The sequence below is a fragment of the Denticeps clupeoides genome, chromosome 10 (genome assembly GCF_900700375.1).
Source record: "Denticeps clupeoides chromosome 10, fDenClu1.1, whole genome shotgun sequence".
Classification (NCBI taxonomy): domain Eukaryota; kingdom Metazoa; phylum Chordata; class Actinopteri; order Clupeiformes; family Denticipitidae; genus Denticeps; species Denticeps clupeoides.
In genome coordinates this window covers 19872629-19891324 of record NC_041716.1, presented here as the reverse complement: position 1 = coordinate 19891324, position 18696 = coordinate 19872629, and the positions used below count along the sequence as shown (strand labels likewise).

Here is an 18696-nt window from a genome sequence, read left to right as displayed (position 1 = left end):
CCCCACTGAGATCAGCTCCTCGTCCAACAGAGTCAAAGCAGCGGTGTTACAGAATGTCAAAGCACAGGCAGAGTGTGTGTGTAATTATGAATTTAGCCTTCCCCCGATAATGGAAACCACGCCGCATCAGACTGCAAATCAGGGGTTGAACAGAGAAAGGGGAACACAACGTGTTTCACATTAAAAACAGACCGGGGCCATACTGATGACCGTCGATTTCTACAGGAATGGGCAACGAGCAGATGGAGAAAAAAATTCTCAAAAGTGAACAAAATGAGACAAGGTGCTGTGGGATAAAAAAAAAAAGCACATGGAGTAAATTTAAGTAATTTTTTTATTATTATTTATCAGGTAGATAACGTGCTGTGCTCCCTGCACCATAATCCTGATTCTGTGAGAAGCACATTACGCAGACAGGAGGATGGGCAGGGATCCATTTTAAAGATGCTCTCATCCGTTCATGCCGAAGAGTGGAGAGGAAGGAGAGTTTCTCATCAATTACTTTGTCTTTGGTCACAAAACAACTGCATCATATAATTATCTGAAGGATTTAAGACACGGGCCCAGCAGGCCCTGGGGCCGAGGGGAACCAACTGCTGTTCCACATATTGGATCATTTACATGTGAATGGAAACCTGTTAAGTTCCAGATTGTTTAGAACTTTCTAGGCCTGATTAATGGACTGTTGAAATTCATACATACAAATTAAGCAAAAAGTAAAAAGACAAAAACATTTGGGGAACAGGTGCTAAAGTTCCATAAGTAAAATGATCCATGTACACTTGGAATTTTACAACAGATACATAACAGGCAATATACAGAAAGACAAGAGGAGAGTGAAAAAAAGCAGATGTTTGGTGTATGTTTTTGCATGCCTTGATTTTTAACCCTTCGTTGTCTCTGTCATGCTTCTCATCAGGCCAGATTATAACACTCTTTACCTTGAGCGGTTCCAGATACTGCTGACAGTACACAAACTATATCAGGCCCATTATTGCACATTAGCAGCAGTGGAAAAGTCATTTAAAACATAGGAGGAGCTATGTTTGATCCAAATATATTTCACAAATATCTTTAGGAAATTATTTAAGGAGAGCAGATGTTGCTCTGGTGTGTTTAATCTAACGTATTCATCAAAGCAGGCTAAAGTGGAAAGTAAACAAATTCCTTGAAGGGCCATTTCAGTTATCCTTCCTGATACATGTGATGCATCTGTTTTTATACTTTTACACTAGCCTCGTTTGATCCAGGATATTTATAATGTTCGTCTTGGGTACAAGACTGGCCCAGAGCGCTTCAAATGAACATCCTTGTGATTCATGTAAGGTTCTGAGGTGCCAGCCACTGGGTCCCGGTCCCAAGCCTGGGTAAATGGGGAGGGTTGTGCCAGGAAGGGCATCCGGTGTAATCATGCGGAGAACCAGACCCCTGACAGGAGCAGTCGAAGGGCGAGGACGACTGAGTAGTTCAACAACATGAAACTACAACCATTAAACATGAACAAATATGACTAAATGCTGTAATAAATGCTGTAAATGTAAATGTAAATGAATAATGTGAGCAGTCAAAGGGAGAGGATGACTGAGTAGTTCAACAACATGAAACTACAACCATTAAACATGAACAAATATGACAAAGTGAATAATGCTTTCCCTCTCACTATGCTCAAACAGCACAATGTCTTCATTAATTTCACCACTGGTCTGATCTGTGTTCATGCTCATTGTGTGTGTGTGTGTGTGTGTGTGCATGCATGTACAGTGGGTATGGAATTTTTTTCACTCTTTGTTAAATGATTTTAGCAAATGTCTGCATTATAAATTCATTTTTTCCTCATTAATGTACACACAACATCCCATATTGACAAAAAAAACACTGAATTGTTTACATTTTTTATTAAGAAAGAAAAACTGAAATATCACCATGGTGATATTTCACTTGGTGAATGATAGTTAGCTCAGTATTTAGTAGAAGTGTCCTTTTGATCTATACAGCCATGAGTCTTTTTGGGAAATATGCCACAAGTTCATCACACTTGGATTTGGGGATCCTCTGCCATTCCTCCTTGCAGATTAGCTCATCAGCATGATGCAGCCACCACCATGCTTCACTGTTGAGACTGTATTAGACAGGTGATGAGCACTCCTTCGGATGTTTTATAGCACACTCCAACACTCCATGCAGGCTTTCATGTATCTTGCACTGAGGAGCCACAGAGTCTTTGGGTTATCTTTACCTCTCTCACCAAGGCTCTTCTCCCCCAATTCCTCAGTTTGGCCAGCTCTAGGAAGAGTTCTGGTATCCCAATGGTCTTCTATTAAGGATCATAGAGGCCATTGTGCTCTTAGAAACCTTGGCCAGAGTGTAGCCTTGGCCAGATCTGTGCCTTGCCACAATTTGGTTTCTGAGATCTTCAGGCAGTTCCTTTGACCTCATGATTCTCATTTGCTCTGACATGCATTGTGAGCTGTAAGGTCTTATATAGAGAGATGTGTGGTTCCCCAATCAATATAACCAAACAATATAAACTCAAATGAAGGAGTAGAACCATCTCAATGATGATCAGAAGAAATGGGCAGCACCTGAGTTAAATATATGAGTGTCACAGCAAAGGGTCTGAATACATAGGACCATGTGATATTTGTTTTTTCTTTGTTAATAAATCTGCAGAAATGTCAACAATTCTGTGTTTTTCTGTCAATATTAGGTGCTGTTTGAACATTAATGAGAAAAAGAAATGAACTTAAATGATTACAGAGTGGACAATTTAAGAGGTTTAAGGGGGTCTGAATACTTTCTGTACCCACTGCATATCCACTTTATATTCCAGCTGCAATACAGTTTGCTGTAGACATGCATTCTGTGCATAAAATTATTTCATACAATACAGATGCACCCAGCCTTCCATCCAAACTGACATCAGCTGCTGATCCTTCTGGTTTTTGTGTACAAGATGTGATTGTATATATCTCTCTGTGGACAAAATGCAGCAAGGTATAAGCTGATTGTGTCATTATGTACATCAGTTTGTAGCACAGAATGTAATTTGTGCACAGAAATAAGTGCCTGTCCACACAACATTTCCAGAAAATGTAGGTTCTTATTGAATTATATCATATAGTGATATTACATATTTAAACTAAAACTAGATGAATATATATATATTTTCAAAGTGCAACTGTTTTGATGAAAGCACCTATAGAGCTGTATGGTATCCATGTGCAGAAAAGTGCATCAAAACACCACATCCTGACAAGCCTAACATTGGGTTATTTGTGATGCTCTGTAGTTTTCCTTCCACCTAATATGGTGACGTATGTCTGTACTTGCTACAGTTGTGAGGCGGGCTTGTTTTACAAGCTGTGACATAGAGGCGACTCTGTTGGAGTGTGCGCCCAGTCACAAGCCAGACTTCCTGCCTCGCCTTCGAAGACTTGTAGCAAGGTTCTAACCATGCTTTCCTCACAGTAGTAAAGGTTTTCATAATGCTGGCTAATAATTCTGTCGTGTGATTGTATAGTGAGTTGATTGAGATTAGAAAAATGTTTCCCATTCTGAATAGCAACCCTCAGAAGTGTTGCACATGAAATGAATTCCTTCTGTCCTCTGCTGCCACCATGTGGTACTACAGCTCAAATCTGCCAAGAAAACAGGACAGAAGTGGAGAAAAAGAAGTGCTGATTGTTTTATTGACTTACAATAAGATGGCATATCAGAGGCAGCTGATAGGGCCACACAGATCAGAACCAGTATCCTCCTTTCAAAGGACATCAACTTCACTCCTCCCCACAGGCCGGGGTTTACTGAGCAAAGCATCATTAATAGGAAGGGAAAGGTCCTGGTCCATTGTGGACCGTCACCTGCCAGACTCAGGCAGGTCCCATTCTCCAGGTGCTCCAAAGAGAGCTGCTCAAACCACTCCATGGATCAGCAGAAGAACAGACCGCCATTCAAATTAACAAATCAATTACACATCAATCATGTTCACAATTCATTCAAAAACCCCAACAAATTGTAAACATAAAAAAAAAATTAAATAACCCACAACCCTGAAAAAAACCTTCACAAATGTTTCTGTTAATGTCAAAAAGGTACATTAACACACCAAACCCAAACAACAGCGATACTTCCCAAAACAAAACAAACATTATTCATTTTGGAACCACATTACCATGGCAGACTAAGCTAAATGATTGACACTCCACATCATCGAGGGACATGTTTTGAAAGAGATCAGAGTTTAACTTGGTTGACTGGAAACTTTCCCCTAAGCAGTAGATGAGCTGATGTATCCTTTCCCTCACTCCTACATGAGCCACGTGGTGGAAACCACTGACTGCCACACCCGGGGTGAACAAACATAAATGAACATTCGTTTCTTTCTTCCAGTTGTAGTCAGCACATCTCACTTATCCCATAACCAATAATTATTCATGAATTCCAAAAGAGTACATGTTTGGCATTCCTGGAAAGCCCACATTGCTCATATGCATCTGCGCACCTGTGATTGTCTAAAAAGTTTGAACTGGTCTTAATCTCTATGCTTGATGGAATGTTACCATTCACTTTGAAGTAGGAAAAGTCAAAGGTCATGCGGCCAATTTGAAGGACACTTTCAGCACCAAATGATCTTCAGGATTAGGGAATTAATGAGATTTGTTCAGACAATGTAACCTTGATATTTAAGAGGCGCCATAAAAAAAACAAAAAAATAAAAATAGAATAACATGCGAGATGAAAAGAGAAAGAAAAATCAGGGCAGTCAGGTATCCACAATGGGGGGGAAAGGGTAGAGGAAAGTGGGCAGTATGCAGGTCCATTCCATCTCCCACCAGGAAAAAAGAAAGTTTTTTTGGTCTGTTGCTCTCAACCCTACGGCTGAACAGGGGGAAGAAATGAACAGCAACTACCAACCCACAGTGGGATCTCCCCACCCCCCATCAACCAACACACAAACACAGGCATACGCACCTTTCTCTTCAAAACCTATGTAAACCTTAACATTCTCCATATTTCTCCTTTCATATAAAGACACACTGTTAGAACAGAAGGGGATGAGAAAAAGGGGGGAATAAAAGTCAGAAAAAGGCCACTAGATTATGTGGAGAAGCTATTAATGACAATGATTTAATGACTAAAATTCCTTGGTAAATCTGTAAGGTGGTGCTCTATGCCAGCGGGGGACTCTGGATCTCTCGTGGACTGTTGGCACTGCTGCTGTTGTTGTTGTTATTGTTGTTGTTGCTGCCTTCCTGGCTGCCAGCGATGGAGCCACGGTACGGCACCTCGATGATGCGCGGTTTGTCAATGATGCGGGCGCAGCGGCTGCCCTTCTCCACGATGCCAATGATCCAGGCCTGCTGGCCATCGCCGCCACCGCCCTCCTGTCCCAAGGCCCCACTGAGGTCGTGTCGACTTGCCTTCATCTCTGAACAGAATCGAGCCGCCTGCTCTCTGGGTAAACAGATCAGCAGACCACCTGAGGGGGAGGATAAATGTAAAGAGTTACTACGGCCAATTGGTTTAAATACAAGGCTCTTGAGGCAAAGATCTCTTCCCAGAGGTTATTAGGACTGCAGCTCTACACTTAACAAGGAATCTACAGGATTATAATAGAAATAGACAGACCACGCAAATTTCCATGATGACTTTTTAATGTGATTTACACATAATAAAAATTGAATAATGGATGCTTCTTGTGAAAAACAATACTCCTAGACTGGACATATATCAACCCCCAAGGTACAATCTACAATTCCTGACCTGACGTCTCAGAGGACGTCCCTTGCAGAAGTCCAAACATATTGCCGCAGGCCTTGCTGATGGCAGCCATCTTGGCAATGATAGGTAGGTTGTGAATGACGAAGGCCACGTCGTTGCGCTGTTGTTTCGCCAGGTTCTGTGCGTGACCCAGGATACCAAAACCAGTGATGTCAGTGGCAGCGTGGGCATTAAACTTATGCATCAGTGCAGCAGCTGCAAGGTGAGAAAGCGTTTCACAGAAAATCACGTAAAACTGTAATGACATTGTGCACTAATAACATATTATACACAAAATTCTGTTTATAAAATGAATTTGCCCATACCAGTGCGGTTGAGGGTAGCCATATTGAACATGGCTTCCTGATAAGCCTGCTCTACTTCATCCTTTGAGATCACAAGCTTTATTTTATTCCACCTGTCTGGCTACAGGAAAAAAGTACAGAAATATGTAGAAATTTGCATCATTTCCATGTTTTACGTAACGCACACATTAAAAGGTAATATATATTAAAAATGAGTGTCCATTAGCTTTAAAACTATTTAACAACCATAATTTCAGTGCTGTGGATAATACTGCACATAATGAGATCTTACCATGTCAAGCCACTGATGGGCATTAACTGCCACCTGTGTGCCAAGAGGTTTGGTCAGAACTAGGACGTCACCTGGTACCGCACTGTCCGGCCTGTGCCCAGAAATAGAGGTCATGTGATCAACAGCTAAACCAACCCACAAGCAACCGCACAGACCATAATTCAAATATGTGTTGCTATAGTTACACTTACATTATTACACCGTGGCTCTGCCCATTTGGTTCATGTTATTTAGAGAGTTCATGTTATTTGACTAGACTTACATGATGAAGTCACTGGGCTGGCACACCACCGTGGCTACTCCCCCAACTATGATCCAAGGGTTAACAACAGTTTGTCCCCCGGTCACCGAAGTCCCGCCCTCTTCTGCTGCATCACGGAAACCTTTTATCATTAAAGGCATCACCTGCTCCCTATCCTAAACCGGACAAATGAGAGGGGAAAGCGTTTTACTGCAACGACATATACCAAAAAACTACTACCGATGCTAGAATATAATATTATGAATATTAGAAGGTGCTCTCAAAATTTTTGAAATAAACTGAATATGAAGAAATAATGGTTTTACAGTAGCTAGCATGTCCTGAGCCCTGACATATTGTTTCAAATTGTGCTATACAGATAACAATGCAACATTATGACCCATAATGGACTCAATTAATACCATTTTATTTTTTAAAATTTAAATCTTGAGAGGTAATAGTAAGTTATTATTTTCAACATGAAAGTAGTGCTGCTCAAGAGCATAACCTAATTAAAGTGACGTGATTGTCACATGTGATACACAGCAGCACAGCACACGATGCACACAGTGAAATTTGTCCTCTGCATTTAACCCATCACCCTGAGTGAGCAGTGGGCAGCCATGACAGGCTACCGGGGAGCAGTGTGTGGGGACGGTGCTTTGCTCAGTGGCACCTTGGCGGATCGGGATTCGAACCGGCAACCTTCTGATTACAGGGCCACTTCCTTAACCGCTAGGCCACCACTGCCCCAACCTAATCAGTCATGCGGCTAATACACATAACTGGAAGACAGACTTAATTATACCTTCTGAACCTTTTAAAGGTTTTCTATTAAAAAAATGACACTTTGTGAGATTATTTAACATTAATACGAGTTCCACTAGCCTGCCTATGGTCCTGCAGTGGCTAGAAATGGCGATGCTTTGGTCATTCTGCTTCACCATTCAGAGAGAAGCAGCTCAGATGGTTTGATCTGGAATTTCTTCCCCCTTTTGACATCATAAAGGGAAAGGTTACCTCCCATTTCACATGCTTTTCCCACCCCTCCCCTAAAACATTATCTCCACCGACAGTCATGGTTTCCAAACATGCAAAGCATTGTAGTTTGATGCAGATTGGATGTGAAAATGAGCACAAATGTATTTTTTTGGTTCAGTCATGAGAGACTCAAGTAGAACCAGTGGGTTCATCGGAAAAACGGCATTTCTGCGAATGCCCCCTCAACTTCTATAGGCCGCTCTCCTCCTCGTCCCGCCTCTCTCTCCCTCATTAGCATTTAAAGCTACAAATAACAAAATGGCGCATCCTGGGGAATTTGGGGTTTGAACCTGTGACTTTGTGGTCGTCTGGTTCATATTTGAGGGTGTTACCTGATAGGCTACTAACACCCCCACAGTTACCATGTTTGTGGAATGACGGCCCCTCTAATGAATGCTTTGCTTAAATTCTGCACTTGTTACTCTGAGTCAACACATTTTGTGCAGCCAGCCACTGTGCAGAAGATAAATGTCAATAAAGAAGGGTTCAAAGGTCAACGGTTACCTTTTCATTCATCTTCTGACTGACGCTCAGCAGCATCAGCATGTTGTCGCACTCCGTAATTCCCATTGCGTACAGATCGCTCAGCACGTTGGCGCAAGCTATACGACCCTGGGGGAGACAACAGATTCTCTTTCAGATCTGCTCATTGCCACCATTTCCCACAATGCAGCAGAAGACTGTACCAACCATCATGTAAGGGTCTTCCACCAGGGGATAGAAAAAATCTGTCGTCTGGACTAGAGACAGATTGCCATGTCTTAAAGGAATAACACAGGAGTCCATGCCAATACCTGCAAGCAAAAACAGTCCGGAGCAAGATGTTAAGCATTAAATCCCAGCAAATGAGTGAAGGAGGTTCGAGGAGAGCGCCCTTCAACAAATAAATACAAGTTGAAAACATCCAGCGTTGTAGAGCGTACATAATCCACACGAAATGTGACTGTTTTAACAAAAAAAAAAACTTACCCAGTCTCGGTCCGTGGGCAGCCGGAGTGAACTGACCGAATTCAGAAGCTCCATCCCCGCCAACAACAGCAGCGGAGCCTCCGTCCTCCTGATCCGACCCTCCCAGCCGATCGGGCTCCAGTCCCTGCAGGAGTTTGAGCAGAGCCTCCTGAGGGACTTTACAGCCTCATCCCTTCATCTCGGAAAAGGCCGTGAGCCGAAAGCCGCGGTCTAGGCCATGCTCCTCGGGCTGGAATGGCTGATATCCGAACGGCAGAAACGGCGCCAGCCCCGCCACGCTGCCAGCCACGGTCGGTGGGCTGGGAGGAGTGGAACCGGACATCTTTACAAGAAACAACCGGACACTTCCCACCTGGTTTTCAGTCGTCGTGGAGCGAACGCGTAAAACGAATTCCAACCACAACAGCGACACGTTCAGAGCGCAATGACCCGCCGCCGCACACGCGTAGTGGACCGCTGGAGACCGTACCAAGATGGTGGCATGGGGGTGGTTTCGGTAAATGCAGTATATTAATATATATTAAAAATCCTCGTACAAACATTATCCTCTTAATTTATGTTTGATCTCATCGATGTATATATATGTTACAGTAAGTTTTTGAACCAGGTGTAGTGTACATACACATGATCACTTTTATACCTCATGGTAATGGTTAAATGGTCTCGCCGAGGTAGTTGGTAGCGTGGTAGTTAGCGTTTAACGCGGGATTTCGACATTTTCTTCTTCTTCTCCCTAAACTTCTGCTCTCATTAGGGGCCTGGCTCTCCACACATTCGATATGGCACACGTTTTAGCAGATACCTTTTCTGACGCAACCTGCCACATTTAGTGGTGTTTGGCACTGGCACCAAGAAATATACTGTCACCTGCATCCCCAGTGGCTCGGTTACGGTATCCAGAATGCTGGATTCTATTATTAGATGTAAGATTGTCGTCATTTTAATAAAGCCTGCATTATTAAATGACATTGTGGAGAAGAAAAACGCTGGACATTGCCCGTGGTTCGAACTTAGGGCCCGCGGACCGAAAGCTTGAGTTCCAATGAAGTAACCTCTGAGCTAGCCGGCGCCAGCGCTGCCTGCTGATAAAACAGCATTGAATTGGTGCTGTGCACATATGACTCACGTGTGTTGAACGAGTCTTTGAAATGAACGAGTCTTTGCATTCTAAATTCTTCAAAACTACAAAATTATAGCTACCAAAAGATACCCCTTTTAGCCAAAGGGGCTCTTTTGTACTTATAGTTTAAGTGACCAAATCAAGGTGATAGGAAGAATGTTAACATGCTCAATAATCTGTGAAGTGACACAAAGACAAACTTCTCCAGCAAATCGATGTATACCAAGATATGCAAAGGTTCACACAGTTTCAACAAGTAGGGAACTTAAAGGTCTCGCTTTAAACAAACACTCAAATCTTTTTTTCTAGATACAGTTATTTCTAGCTAGCTATAAGATATTGAAATACCTGGAAATGAACATCTCCAGCCCCTGGCCCTATTAAAAAATATATAATTTGAATGACATACCCAAAAATAAACTGAGAATTCAGAGAAAATGTTTCCTCTGGGGCAGTGGTGGCACACTGCTCCCTGGGCGCCTGCCATGGCTGCCCACTGCTCACTCAGGGTGATGGGTTAAATGAGGAGGACAAATTTCACTGTGTGCTGTGCTGCTGTGTATCACAAGTGACAGTCACTTCAATTTATTATTATTATTATTATTTTTTAAATGTAGATGGAACAGATTTGCACATTAAACATTATGAAATGATAAAAGCACTCCCATAGGAATCCATATAAAGAGCGCCCCTTGTTTTGCAGTTTCTCATATCTGGAGAGTTGTGTTTGACACATCAGACACTGCAGAATCATGAAGCAGTCTCGAAAGCAACATCATTCTAACATCATCAATTATTTACAAGGGGCCAAACACAGGATGGGGAGGGAGAAAGCAGTGACACGCATCCCCTTTGTGTCCAACAGTAGCCCTAACCAATGGTCAGAAAAAGGAAGAATACATTCATGGTAGGACAGAGCTTTTGTCCTTCCAGTCTAATTGTGCACAAAGACTGTGATGCAATGCTCATTTTATAAATGTTTGCTGGTTTTCTGCTGCTGGTTCAGTCAGTTTCGATGAGAAAGGGGTGAGACTGGTCCAGGACTTGTACACATCCATAAAATGTGCAGGAATCATCTCCTACCCCTAAACTCCTCCCCTCCAGCAGATGATATAGAAATCTACACAGCAGAACTGACACAGGGACAGCTTCTTCCATCACATCATCACCCTCATAAACAGATCATCTATAAAACTATGTTCCATATCCAATGCTACTTGGTCTACATTCCATACTTTTCTGTTGTTAATGCAACAGATCTGATTATATATTGAATGTATTATTGTCACGTTCCTAAGTCTAGGGGTCTCAGAAACGCAACAAGGGTGTGGAGAGGAGGAGGTCCACTGTTACACATGCAACCAAACAAACGATACAAACAGTGCTTTTATTTACAGTGTGCTAACAGGTTCAATAAGACAGAGGACTCAGGACAGCTAACTAACATCAAAACAGCCTAAAGGAAGGGATGGGACAACAGCAGGGATCACTAAAACACGTACAAGTTACCAAAAACGGCACATGACAGGCTAACAGCTAACAGGCTAACAACAAAGGGTCTATCACACAAAGAAACAAGAAACACAAATGAGATCCCCAACGGAGCTCTATGCAGATCTCCGTGGACCCTGGGGACCTCCCAAAAGCATAAGGGCCTAGCAGACCCTGGGGACCTCCTGAAGACCATCTGAAGTCTCTTTAAATAGGTGGAGGTGACCAATGACAGATGGAGCTGGTAGGCCTCAACTCCTCCCACGAAGTCAACCTAAAAGGGACAGGACGCAAAAACACAGCCAAACACACAGAACACATGGGAGCATACGTCCAGGGACGTAACAATTATTTATTGATTATATATTGTATGTATTGTTCTGTTCTGTTCTGTATGTACCATGTCGCTTCAGAGACACCAACAGTAAATGATTCTGAAATTTGATAGCAGCCAGTAAACTGGTATCATGTTTCTTTGCTTTGTAAGACTGTTCCAGTCCATTTCAGGTAGATGTTCTTGATAGGTCTTTAAACCTGGATGCCATTCTTCCTCCAAAGACAGTTATGTTATGTCTGCTCACATACACTGTTGAAAAAGTACAATGGAGGACAGAGCGAAATGTCCTGATACACCGGCTCCAAAATTGATATTTTAATTCATTAACTGTCCTGCCAGTTTGACTCACGAGCATCACTACTTCCTGTCTCCTCTGAGCAGGGCTACTCAAATGAACTGTCTGAGGAGGAAGTTAACAGCAGAATGTTGGCAGAGAAAGATGTGCTGAGAGAAATATTTGGAGGTTTATGCACACTTTGGTGGCAAACCACATGCGGCAGATTGCTTACTGGTGTAGGGTTTAAGGGGCAGCCAGCACTACAGCCAGTTTCCGACTGAACTGTATCCAGTGCTGCACTATGAAACCCATTGTTTTCTATGGAATGCGCACCTGACCAGTGAATTAGAGTTTTTCCCAGCAAAGCTGCAACCGCAGTCAAATTTTGTGGAACCTCTGCGCGCTGTGACCTATTGTTGCATGACCAATAGAATCATAAATAAATAAATAGATAAATAAATAAAATTATTAACTTAGTTTATCCTGTGGTTAATTCTTTTTCCTTAAAATATCCTCAATGAAAATGAGAGGAAATAAGAACAGAAAAGTAGTAATATGAAGTGAAAGTGAAGTGATTGTGATCAGCACACGGTGCAGACGACACAACCAAATGAGTCCTCTGCTCTTAACGTCACCCTTGGTGAGCAGTGGGCAGCCATGACAGGCGCCCGGGGAGCAGTGTGTGGGGATGACGCTTTACTCAGTGGCACCTCTGCGGCACTTTGACCGATCGGGATTTGAACCAGCAACAACAAAATGACAAATAATAAGGTATAGTAAAGTGACATTGGCTCAAGTGATTTTGAAAAAGTGACATAGTGGTGTGCCAGAAATAGGGAGAGGGGAAGCAACATGTTATGAGGGATGAAAACCAACATTCAATCACACAACAAGACACATGAATGAGATCCCCAAGTGAGCTCCTTGCAGATCTCCGTGGACCCTGGGGACCTCTCAAAAGAGTAAGGGCCTAGCAGACCCTGTGGACCTCCCAAACACCATCTGAAGTCTCTTTATATAGGTGCCGGTGACCAATAGGCAGATGGTAGGTGGAGCTGGTAGGTTTCAACTCCTCCCACGAAGTCAACCTAAAAGAGACAGGACACAAAAACACAGCCAGACACACAGAACACGTGGGAGCATATGTCCAGGGACGTTGCAAAGTGCCCTCTGAAACCAAGATGAGAGAGGATGATAATAGCTATGGATATTACCACAACATTGTTAGGAAGGCAGTATGCTGGAGAAAAATAGAATAGAATAGAATCTTTTGCGAATCTACTGCACATATTATTTGTAAAAGAAATCCACCCAGGGCAGTTATGCCACTGAGACCTGCAGTTCATCTTAGACCTCCATTTAAATATTATACCCAATGATTATGTTCACATTGAATTAATGATGGCATTTCATTAATCAAATGTTTTGTTGGGTTTAATATACAACATAGTGTGTGGATGCTTGTAGGGGTTAAGGAAGCAGCATTGTAATCACCAAGGTTCCCAACCAGCCCCATAATCAGAAGATTGCTGGTTCAAAGCCGGATCCGCCAAGGTGCCACTGAGCAGAGCACCATCCCTTCACCCTGCTCCCTGGGCGCCTGTCATGGCTGCTCACTAAGGTTTTTTTTTTTTAGGTTAAAAGCAGAGGACACATTTCGTTGTGTCACCGTGTGCTGTAGTTTTAAAGAATTTAGAATGCAAAGACTCGTTCATTTCAGAGAATCGTTCAACACACGTGAGTCATATGTGTACAGCGCCAGTTCACTTCCTTTGGTAGAAATGCTGTTTTATCAGGAAGCAACGCTGGCGCTGGTTAGCTCAGAGGTTACTTCATTGAAACTCAATCTCTCGGTCCGCGGGCCGTAGGTTCGAACCACGGGCAATGTCCAGCGTTTTCCTCCTCCACAAACGCTGCAGTGTCTCACAATGACAATCACTTCACTTTCACTTACTCTATTGGGCATATTACTTGAAAAATAAATGTTTATAATATTGTGTAAATCATAACCCCAAGGGTAGAACTTGTATTATTATTTGAAGTTTTTTATTATGATGGACCGATATGCAACCAAATTCCCTGCCCGCACATGTACTTTTACGTGATGTCGTTCAAACGCCAGGAACAGAGCAAAATGTCTTTAATGAATGGTCTGAGCTTCTCGAACAGGCCCCGGAAACACCCCGTTACCTAGCAACGCGCTTACGCACTGCTGCTGGCAGGTGGTTTTGCTACAGATACTTTTCATGGCAGAAATGAGTGACTCGGAGAAACTGGACCGCAGCGTCTTGAGCCGGGAACAACAAGAAGAACTGCGACACTTCAAGGTACGCTGTGCGCGTGTTGGGTTACGTAAAACACGTCGTGGGGCGTGTTCGCTAAAGTCTCACCTCGCTCCGTTCCCCCTGCTCTTAATTCTCATCTAAAGGCACATGCATGTTTATTTATTTAATCATTTCAATCCAGAGCAAGTGTAGGAATCGACATTTGGCGAACGTTCGGCGCCTTGACTTTGCTCACCAGCTTGTTACATCCTGTCGCCCCCGAAGGTGCAAACGAGAATCGCCAATGAGAAGTATTTACGTGAACACCCGGAGGTGGACGTGCTGCTGAGTGATTTTTTACGGTCGGTGCACGACTTTTCCAAACGTGATGCACATGACGTCACACATTAATAACCTACGATTTCTTGTCCCAGGGACGTGTTCCTGAAAAGACCTTCGGATATCCTTGAGTTTGCTGCTGGTCAGTCACTCATATTTCACAAGCTCCTAAAATACAGTATCTCACAAAAGCGAGTTCACCCCTGACTTTTTCTTTTTTTTTCTGTATCAGACATGACTGATATAGTGTAGTCAGTGTAAAGCTTGCATAACCATGTAAATAACAAAACACACTTGAACGGTGGCAACAAGTCAGTACATCCTAAGTAGAAATGTCCAAATTGTGCCCAAAGAGTCAATATTATTTTCCAGCGGTGCTCCTCCACCTTCCATTTGAAGATGCCACACAGAGATGCTCAATAGGTTTTAGGTCTGGAGACATGCGTGGCCAGTCCAGCACCTTCATCCTCAGCTTCTTTGGCAAGGCAGCGATTTGGGGTCATTATCATGATGGAATACTGACCTGCAGCCCAGTTTTGGAAGATAGGGGATCATGTTCTGCTTCAGTATGTCACAGTGCACGTTGGCATTCATGGCACCACTTACACAACTTACGATCAGTAGTTCACCACTTCCTATATTGTGTCCCTGAGCAAGACACTTAACCCTAAGTTGCTCTAGGGGACTGTCCCTGTAACTACTGAGTGTCGCTCTGGATAAGGGCGTCTGATAAATGGCATAAATGTAAAATGTAAATGTAGTCACAGGCTCAGTCAATAAAAACCTGGAAAAGCCATGGAATTTGAAAGAGAATTTTCCAGGCCTTGGAAAGTTTTTTAATACAAAATAAACATATTTAGGTTATGGAAACGTCATTGAAATCGGATTTCCCGAGAAACGTTTTTCTACCTTTACAACTACAGCATTTAAAACTAGCGCAGGGCTATAGTATCTTTGCTGGCTTTACATCATGTGCTACTGCGTGCATTGCTTCCATATTCCAGAACTTTCTCAGTCACGGGTCTCCCTTTAAAAGTCATGTAAATTACAGCTGATGATCTATGCCGGTACTCGGGCTGCGCAAATTTAATATTGTGAAAGCTGTGATCAATTTACTTTAACAATATTTTGGTAAATTTGACTGTGGAATTTGAATTTCAAAGAATTTATGGTCATGAAAATTAGTCTTAAGAGTAATTTATGTCATGGAAATTATTTTCTAAAAATGCATAAGAACCCTGCCTGGAGCAACTCAGGGTTAATACAATGGTATTAAGTGGGGCTTGAATCTGGGTCTTCTGGTTCATAGGCGAGTGTTATCTGCTAGGCTACTATCACCCCATGACACTCCTACCACCGTTCTTGACTGTCGGCAGGACAAACTTGTCTTTTTATTCCTTAACACGCTTGACAGCATCTGACATTTGTCTTGGTCTCATCAAACTACAAGACATGGTTCCAGCAACCTATGTTCTTAGCCTGACTTCTGCATCATCTTTAGAAGACACGTCCTTCTGGAACAACAGCCATGCAGACCAATTTGATACAGTGTGGAGCGTATGATCTGAGCAATCCAATCATCCAATCATCCAATCAACGCTGACATCCAATCAACGCTGGGAGCACTCATACGTCTATTTTCAAAAGACGACATATGAAGACGACACTGAGCATATCCTCTCAGTTTTTTTTGGTGGGCCTTGGCGAGGCCTGCTCTGAGTGAAACCAGTCATGTTAAACCACTGGTCTTGTCCCAAGGAAAGATATAATTAAATGTTTTCAAAAATGAGGGGTGAGATACTGTGAGCCCATTAGTTTGTGTTCAGGAAAATTCAGGAAAGTTCATACTGAAATAACATGTCTAGTATTTAGTTTGTTGCTGTATATAATACTGTATATTGTGCCTATATACTGCAAACCTGCATAAATGTAACCTTTCTCTGCTTCTTTTCTTTAAGGACATTTCACAGATCCCAACTTGGCCATGAAAACTTTGTCAAAACTGCAGGCCAACCAGTCAACCACCTAACTTGGACTCCTCGGTATAATATAGCATTCAGTTTTATGTGTTTATATCAGTAAATTATATTCATCTTTTCATTAGAAATGATAAAAAGCCAGCAATGTGATTGTATTCAGAAATGGGATCACAGATACAGTACAGTACAGTACAGTACATATGTTGTCTTGATGTGTTAATTTTTAGGTGCTCCTTGCACAAGGTTTTCAAAAGCATCGCCTTCAAAACGGATAAATTGCCATCCTTCTGTGGCTGTTAGGTTCCGGCCACCCTTGGCGATGTAAAAGTCTATTGAAGGCTGGTTCCAGTCCAACACAGACAGATGTAAACAGGAACACTGCCGCTGCTTTGCCACCTGTATGTGCAAACAAAGTCCATAAAAAATAATAAAATGTCAATACTTCTAAATCTAAATATTTCACTTCAAATAAAGTTTACGACCATCCAAGTCATATATAGAGAGATGCGAACATGCAAACACAAGCCAGTGTGCTCAGACATACACAACACTGCAGTTAACAAGAATTAGGCATGACAACAAAATGTGTCCGCTGCTTTTTAACCATCCCCCTTGGTGAGCAGTGTGCAGCCATGACAGGCGCCCGGGGAGCAGTGTGTGGGGGTGGTGCTTTACTCAGTGACACTTTGGCCGATTATGGGGCCATTTCCTTACCCGCTAAGCCACCATTTACATTTACATTTACAGCATTTATTAGATGCCTTATCCAGAGTGACTTACAATCAGTAGTTACAGGGACACAATGGTAGTAAGTGGAAGTATTAAATGCAAAGAGAAAACACAATATGGACAAAGGCATGTTGGCGAATGACCATAAAACCAACAGGGATTTCTGATCCTAAATGCTTCCATTTGCAAATGATACCACGTATGGTTGACTGTGGAATATCACATTTTATGTGCCGTTTGAGTTTCATGATACCCTGGTGATTGTAAAGGTCATATGTAACTTAACTTACTTTAGCCACTGTGTTCATCATTGCTTTCCCAATGCCTTTTCCTGAAATGCACGAAAATGAACGAAAAGTGAAAGAAGTGAAGTGATTGTCATTGTGAAACACTGCAGCGCAGCACACGGTGACACAACGAAATGTGTCCTCTGTATTTAACCATCACCCTTAATGACGAGTCGGGGTTTGAACCTTCCCCGCAATAAAACGACCAGGACAGACAGTAAGGCACCTACATACCTCTGAATTCAGGCCGGACGTACAGATCCTCCAGGTAAACTGTGGGCCCAGTCCATGTTCTGTAGGTATAATAGAAAATGGCATATCCAACCACGGCGCGCCCTGCAGGTGCAAAACTTGTACTGTAATTCCCATGGAACTGCTGTTCTAGTCTGGTTAATAACTGCTGAGAGACGCCTCCACCTACCGCGGTCCTCGGGCACTTCAGCCACCAGGCTCTGGTAGAAGGGACTGTCGCAGAAGCCGTCGCGCTCCAGCTCTGCACAAACCAAATGGCTTTAGGAAACTTCGGCAAACCTCTGCAAACTTCTCAAACTTCTCATCTTACTACCTTCATGAGATATCTTCACTTGGTCCTGCATATTTTCATACACGGCCAGCTCCTGCGGCCGAAACAATTTTATATATTATTTTTATTATTATATTTATTTGTAAAAAAATGACATGGTTTGTTTCTGATGTCAGTGACCAAATAAATAGCAGTCTTACCCTGATCATCCGGGAAATGTCTTTACAATCAGTACGGGCTGCCGGGCGGATAGTAAAGTTCATTTTGCTCCGTTTTTAATGTTTTACGCTTTTCTTTTAAAAAACGTAAAATCTGCAACAACAAAAAATGCAAACGGACCGTCCAAAGAGTATGGGTGTAAAAGAGTGTATGGCCTGAGAAAAGCCCCGCCCACCCACGAAACGTCACCTGCCCTGGCCAATCGGAAACGAGTACCGCAACTGCAGGGATTCACTTCCTGCCAGAATAAAAGTCCCTGCGTTCTGCTCAAATCTGGAACACATGGTATCAAATGTACTAATCTATATATGTTATTGGGAAACGTTGGTATAAAACAGAGAATTCCAGTTGTATGCTGAGAAAAGATCATATCCATGAACAAGCTGGGCCGGAATTCATCATCTCAGATTCTGATCATAAATTTTAATTTCACTTAATGCAGTTACAAGCGCTGCCATCAATCAACGAATGACATAGCAAAATCTGTATTATTGCACAAAAAAGGCAAGTTGCAAATGAAAAC

General features: G+C 42.6%; 3 protein-coding genes across 5 annotated transcripts; 1 reads left to right on the top strand and 2 right to left on the bottom strand.

The window, feature by feature from the left end:
• Window positions 1-3661: 3661 nt before the first annotated feature.
• Window positions 3662-9052, bottom strand: sephs3 (selenophosphate synthetase 3). The gene is made up of 8 exons (XM_028993755.1): window positions 8609-9052; window positions 8330-8433; window positions 8144-8251; window positions 6620-6774; window positions 6358-6448; window positions 6087-6186; window positions 5764-5976; window positions 3662-5479 (listed from the first exon to the last, which is right to left on the bottom strand). The coding sequence occupies exons 1-8, from the start codon at window positions 8928-8930 to the stop codon at window positions 5169-5171; spliced, it is 1404 nt and encodes a 467-aa protein (XP_028849588.1). The 5' UTR covers window positions 8931-9052; the 3' UTR covers window positions 3662-5168.
• Window positions 9053-13873: 4821 nt separating this feature from the next.
• Window positions 13874-16870, top strand: riiad1 (regulatory subunit of type II PKA R-subunit domain containing 1). Of its 3 annotated transcripts, XM_028993591.1 has the most exons (5): window positions 13874-14160; window positions 14383-14459; window positions 14532-14578; window positions 16395-16478; window positions 16716-16870. In XM_028993591.1, the coding sequence occupies exons 1-4, from the start codon at window positions 14080-14082 to the stop codon at window positions 16463-16465; spliced, it is 276 nt and encodes a 91-aa protein (XP_028849424.1). In that variant the 5' UTR covers window positions 13874-14079; the 3' UTR covers window positions 16466-16478; window positions 16716-16870. The 3 variants fall into 3 exon arrangements, with proteins under 3 accessions (XP_028849424.1, XP_028849423.1, XP_028849422.1); XM_028993590.1 differs by having other exon boundaries at window positions 16395-16870; XM_028993589.1 differs by lacking the exon at window positions 16716-16870 and having other exon boundaries at window positions 14532-14614; window positions 15851-16472.
• sat2b (spermidine/spermine N1-acetyltransferase family member 2b) lies at window positions 16542-18361 on the bottom strand. Its single transcript, XM_028993588.1, has 6 exons — window positions 18155-18361; window positions 17997-18048; window positions 17853-17924; window positions 17666-17767; window positions 17435-17475; window positions 16542-16811 (listed from the first exon to the last, which is right to left on the bottom strand). Exons 1-6 carry the CDS (start codon window positions 18215-18217, stop codon window positions 16632-16634), a joined length of 510 nt encoding a protein of 169 aa, XP_028849421.1. The 5' UTR covers window positions 18218-18361; the 3' UTR covers window positions 16542-16631.
• Window positions 18362-18696: the final 335 nt, after the last annotated feature.

Bases quoted from the DNA above. Each gene is read 5' to 3' on its own strand.
- riiad1 (XM_028993589.1), top strand. From the start codon at position 14,080: ATGGCAGAAATGAGTGACTCGGAGAAACTGGACCGCAGCGTCTTGAGC. The intron at 14,161-14,382 runs GTACGCTGTGCG...TCGCCCCCGAAG, and splicing joins AAGAACTGCGACACTTCAAG to GTGCAAACGAGAATCGCCAA. The intron at 14,460-14,531 runs GTCGGTGCACGA...TTCTTGTCCCAG, and splicing joins CTGCTGAGTGATTTTTTACG to GGACGTGTTCCTGAAAAGAC.
- sat2b (XM_028993588.1), bottom strand. From the start codon at position 18,217: ATGAACTTTACTATCCGCCCGGCAGCCCGTACTGATTGTAAAGACATT. The intron at 17,925-17,996 runs GTAGTAAGATGA...TGGTTTGTGCAG, and splicing joins AGTGAAGATATCTCATGAAG to AGCTGGAGCGCGACGGCTTC. The intron at 16,812-17,434 runs GTAAGTTAAGTT...TTGCACATACAG, and splicing joins TGATGAACACAGTGGCTAAA to GTGGCAAAGCAGCGGCAGTG.